General features: G+C 41.7%; 1 protein-coding gene across 2 annotated transcripts in view; it reads right to left on the reverse strand.

Annotated features, from left to right (window-relative positions):
- Positions 1-4,497, reverse strand: part of LOC146193373 (MAM and LDL-receptor class A domain-containing protein 1-like) — a 241,331-nt gene extending 236,834 nt beyond the window's left edge. For both annotated transcript variants that reach the window (XM_084602734.1, XM_084602733.1), the window contains exon 1: positions 4,272-4,497. In XM_084602734.1, the coding sequence (XP_084458860.1) occupies positions 4,272-4,350 (79 nt within the window). In that variant the 5' untranslated portion in view covers positions 4,351-4,497. The remainder of the gene's footprint in view (positions 1-4,271) is intronic.
- Positions 4,498-6,000: the final 1,503 nt, after the last annotated feature.

Here is a 6,000-nt window from a genome sequence, read left to right on the forward strand (position 1 = left end):
CTAATACAAATACTGTGTCTGCATCAAATTCAACACGTGCTGCAAGACTGGCAAAGTAACTGCAGGAAGAGTGTTGTGCAACACTTGATAGAGGTGATGAGCGCCACACTTACGGTATCGTGAGGCGAGTGATGAAGTAGGCAGCGCAAGAAATGATTATAATTACGTTCGCACAAGCGCAGCATTATTTTATTGCAGTGGCTGCTGGTACACTTCCACACGTAACTTGTGCCCATGCGCTGGCTGCTGCCGATGAAGCAGTCATGCACCCACCTTGCCAGGCACTTTGCTCGCCATCGAATTCCTGTAAAGCAATGTGGCTGCAGCGCTACATCAAAAAAGTCGCTATTATGATGCAGTGCACATCTGCTGTGGCGATGCCGTTGTAGCAGGTGATAACGTAAATTCTTGGATAGTTCAAAGCTTAAAATTGACCACATTGTGATCTGTCACATAAATAAAGTTGAAAATAAAATTTTCTGACCTCATTTTAGAGTATGTATCGAGCACTTCTGCATGTCCTAGAGGGCAACGTGAACTGATATCGGACGGACTAATTTGATGCCGAGGACTGCTGAAGACGTACCCGATAAAGGCACTCCTGCATTCACGTCGGTCAGTGTCGTAATTTTCCAACAGGAGTTTTATCGATAACATGTTTAAGCAATAGCATAATCGCTACGAGTAGCAGAGAACCCGGTGTCATCGCTGTCGTCATGGAGTGTACTACGTCCTTGGCAATAAAATATTTCGATGAACAGCCCAAGAAAGATCTCGAAATGAGATGAGTGTTGTTGAGCCGGCTCGTGTAGTATGAAGAAAGAAGTGCAGTGAAAAATAAAGGGGTGATTAGGGCAGGGTAGGGTTGTCCTCTACTTAAGTTGAGGACAACCCAGAGGGCTATGGAACGAAAAATGGTAGGGGTAACATTAAGAGATAGAAAGCGTGCACAGTGGGTCAGATAAATAACTCAAGTTACCGACATTCTAGTGGAAATTAAGGAGAAGAAATGGACATGGGCAGGACATGTAGTGCGAAGAGAGGATAACCGATGGTCGCTTAGGGTAACAAACTGGATTCCAAGGGAAGGAAAGCGTAGCAGGGGGAGGCAGAAAGTTAGGTGGGCGGATGAGATTAAGAAGTTCGCAGGGGTCAAGTGGATGCAGCTAGCACAGAACCGGGTTAAGTGGAGAAATATGGGAGAGGCCTTCGCCCTGCAGTGGGTATAATCAGGCTGATGATGATGATGATGATGATTAGGGCAGATACCAGGGGTCGAAATTAGTCCCTCTGTTTGCGAAACGAAAACGCAACACGTAAGCTAGTTGCCCCCGGTTTCTTAGAATGGTTCTTAAAGAATACGTTGTCGTCTTCGCATTTCGCATAGTGGCACGTCTTTAAGTTATATGCTGAGTAATTGTAATACGAATAACACAATTAGAAGAGAGCGATAACGTGAAAAGTACTATAGTCATCGAAAGCAAATGCCATTGTGAGCAAACCAAAATGCACAAAGCCCCTGTACGAAATGTATATCGCTTTGTCAGTCAGTTGCGTCAATAGCCAGCATTACTAAACGTGAGGATGGAGAGGCGACGACGAGGCACTCCCGCCTTCCCTGTTACGGTGAAGATTAAGCGTTCATCATTTCTTTTCCTTGCCCATATCAAACGCATACCCGCAGGATATAATAACTGTCGTAAAGCTTAGCATAGCATAACGAAGAACGCGTTTAAGGAGGTTAGTAAGAAGAAAATTTGGGTTTATATGTTTTCAAAAATTTATGAACCATGCCTCATGATTTGACTTTGCATTCCTGAGCTAGTATACCGTAGTTAGGAAATCTTCGTTCACTATAAATTAGAAAAATAGCAAGCAGTAGGACAGCGAGCAGTCACACAATCGTTGCTTTACTAGGGTGCCGTTGACTGCCCAATTCAATATGTAATTAGAAGCTTGCATTGCTAATATAAGAGATTGGATTAGGTATGGATCAGCTTTGGAGCCAGCTGACGGCAGACGCCGTTATTGCTCTTAATGACTGAAATAAACAAATCGCAAGCACGAGCTTGAGGGTCGAAAGACGCAAACTGTTATGGTAGGACGAATGTGTAAATCAAATTATTACCAAAGCACCATCCAGAATACAATGAAGGAAAGAATAGTTTGCGTTAGCCTTTTGTATATGGTAAACGAGAAAGCAGTACGCCAGCTTGTTACACTTAGTGACCTCAAATATCGAGGAAAATTAAAGAGCACTGCAGAATCTGCATTTGAGCAATGCGAAAGCACGGATGCTGCTGTTGATTGCTTCTTGTTGCTTCTAGTTGCCTAATTCACTTTGTTTACCCATTTTAGTCTTTGATACTTTCAAATTCCGCGCCAATCCCTTTCTATGCCCTTTTTCGGCTGTACTTCTGGTTGCGTGACGTTACGTCCTCTACGTCACAATAATTCACTTCTTGTTTACCCATTTTAGTGTTTGGTGCTTTCAAATTGCGCGCCAATCCTTTTCTATGCCCTTTTTCGGCTCTACTTCAGTTTGCGTGGGGCCACATCTTTGACGTCAACTTTTTGACTGATTTAATAATTAATTTTATTGTAAAAATTGTATTTATTTATTCTAATTATTTATTTTAGTATTTGATACATTAAAATGTGGCGCCAAACCAATTGGATAATGAGACCATTTTCGCCTGTATTTTTACATTTTTTGCCTCAAATTATTTTCCTAAATAACTTATCGGCTTTATTATTTTTTCGGACAGACCTTTGCTTCACCCTCTATTCATTGGCGCCAATCATTAACCTCTGCCACTTCTCAATTACTCACAACTGCTGCGGACACGATTTTGCGTCTTTTCCCTGTTTTAATTACGTGGTTATCTCTTTGGCCCAATTAATTTTCGGGCATAACATTACCTCATCCTCTATCTATTCACACAACTAATTAACCTCTACTACTTCTCAATTACTCACAACTGCTGCGGACACGATTTTGCGGACACGTTCTGCGGATGCGGTGTGCGAACGCGTTCTGCGGACAGAAATCTGTGAATACAGCGAAGTAATGCTTTCGCATTAATAGAGAGCAACGCTTTGACAAAAAGCAACTGGGGCGGCAAGCTCATTCTGCGATGACAGACAGTTTTGATTAAGACTTCTACTTGCTTTTAATTGCTTCTGTTATGCTTCTTACCTTGTACTAGCTTTCTGTCGTCTTTACTATGTACCTCCTCACTCAGTAAAGGTTCCTAGCTACACTTTTCTAAGCAAACCGCTGAACAGCATAACTTAATAATTTGCATTCTAAGACTGTTTGGCACCCGTTATTTTCTTTATTTTTAGTGCCTATGAATTGCGCAGTCATTTTTAGTGCTGCGTTGTTGATCCTGTCCTCTGCAAGGGAACAGCAAACACTTTGCCAACTACCAACCACAGGAGGAGACAGGTGCTCTACAGGTGGTGTCTTGCTTGTCCTTGAGCTTGTAGTTGAAACTTGAAGGTTATGAATAAGTCGTGAAACAATTGTGCCGAGATAAAAAAAAATAAAATGCACACAACTACCTCATCCGTGGTAGTCTGAACCAGCCCCATTTATGGCACCTTAAATTTTCTAGGCTGTTCTTGAAAACTGCGTTTGAGGTGGATCAATTGCTCGGAGTGAAACGTACGCACGTGAGGCGACACATGAACCACATGATGCAAACCGGACACCATGCTTTAAAACTCTGTCATAAGCAAGTAATATATGCCTAATAAACTATTTGTGAGTCTAACAGTTCTGAGTTCTGACTTCATTTTTACTTGCCTGTTCGTTCGTCGCTTTCGTTACCATGTAGCATATCATTTAGTGTGCCGTAGTCACGACATGAAAAAATAGACTAGTGTGGATAAGAGAGCCAGCGTAATTAAAATGACGTTCTTTACAAAATCAAAGTGGATACGCCGCCTTTTTTTCCCTAAGAACCAAATTAAAGATAAATGCAGAAGTATTAGATGCTTGAGTTTCAAAAATTTGTATCGTCACGTCATAGAAAAGACAAAACCGTCACCATAATCCTTTAACAGTCGATCGAAGACATATCTTTCACCACGTACGGTTGAGCTCTTATTGGATCGGATACCTCTTCAGCAATTGAAAACACTTTATTCCTCACTCCATAACATATAGGGGGAAATGATGCTAGCATTTTTTAAAGGCAGGAAAAGTAGTGTGAAATGTTTCTACGGGCAACATTATATATACTAAAGGCATTGATAACACTTGCCTGCTGTGGTTGTAGAAACCAAGAGCAAGAGGGTGACCAGAAAAACTCCAAGAGCCGAACGAATCCACACCATCAACATCTTTGACCAAAGCAGTGATGATGGGCTGCGACGGAGGAGGCCAGTTGGGGCTTAATACGCAGGAGCTACACGAAATCCCGGTCCTGTGCCTCGTGCATGGTCTGATGCTGGAACAAAGGAGAACGTGCCGGATACAGCCGTGGCCAGACGCCAGCAAGGGACCTATATTGCAGATTTTCGTTGGTGGCTGCACTATGCGCTACATAGATAACTGTCTGAAAGGCAAGTTGATTCAGGGTGATAAGATAATTGGAAGGCTGCTCCCTTCTTAGCCAATTTAGGGTCTCCGCTGTACTTTCGACTTGATGCTTATCAGTAACACTGATAGACCTGACAGACAGGAGCCTTTACACCATTCAAGCTGACATGAACAACTTTTGAGGAATCTTGTTTTGTTCATAAAGTGATATGTATCGCTTTCCTCAAGGGTGCAGGTAAGAATGCGTTAGGGCTTCTTCGCACTCCATTTGTGGAATATGCATGCCGTACCTTAACAGCTATATGAATGTCTACGGTTAGGAATAATATTGCGAGAAAGAAAAATGTCCCCATTATTCAAAAAGTTCTGATCAATAGGGAAGCCGCACGGGCTGCATTGCACGGGAGAGCAGCAAACCACTCAACCTGGTAACCTGTTACAAAGACGGTACTTCCGCAGCGGGGAATGGCGGCAGAAAGAGGTAACCGTAAGAAAATACACCCTCTAGGCTGGTTTGAAGCTCACGTGTAGATTGTGGCGGTTGGCGGTAACTTAGTATCCACGGAAAATTTTCAATAATAAGAGATTGTTTCTTTATTTTCAAGATAACGAAAACAAATGCTAGATTCTTTTCATTCGACAAGGAAGCTTCCACAAAAATTGCCTTTTCCTTTCTTTTTTTCTGATATGGGAATTCGTGAAATTCTTAATTTCTGTGTAATAACAAGGTGTGCTATTCACTGCGTTTCAAGAAATTGGTGCCTGTGTGGAATGACTGCTTTCCTAACTTAGTGCTGTATGAGATATAGCTCAGGGAAGGGAAGGGAAGGGAAGGTAAGAGTAAGAAAAAAAACGCTCGTGATATACTAATGAATTGTACCTGCAGATTTCAATTTGAGGCATACTTTTTCCAGCCCCGCTTCTAAACTTGTTTCCTTATACTCCTGTATTTCTGACTGCTATGGACCTGGATAGATTTAATTCAGAGCTTCCGATTTTGCAAACTTTTTGTATTAATTTATTTAGTGAGTTTTGCTTTGAGGAACCTTCAAGTATCAACGGCACGAGGATGGCAAAAATGGTTCTTGGAGATGGTTGCTTTCACGGCTATAGGGTTTGAAAAAAAAAGAAAGCTGACTATTGCACATGCTTAGCCTAAAAAAAATGTTTCGAAGAGGTAGTGCGTTAAGAACTATAGAAACGTTGTTAAACGAAGCTTAAATTTCCTAGACTACCAAGAGCAACTCCCATAGTCACGTATACCACTACAACTTGAAATTATAATAAAAAAAAACCCTTATCTCAGACAGTCGTAACAGAGATAATAAAAGAATGGTAGGCGTAAAGCGCGTTGCAGCCTTGCAGAGCTCTGTAATAAAACTGTCCGCCTGCATCAATTGTGATTAACTTGTTTAATGCACAAACCAGCAAGAGTAAATTGCAGGAAAATA

This window comes from Amblyomma maculatum, chromosome 4 (genome assembly GCF_055883805.1).
Source record: "Amblyomma maculatum isolate TAMU_Amacu chromosome 4, ASM5588380v1, whole genome shotgun sequence".
NCBI classification, from domain to species: domain Eukaryota; kingdom Metazoa; phylum Arthropoda; class Arachnida; order Ixodida; family Ixodidae; genus Amblyomma; species Amblyomma maculatum.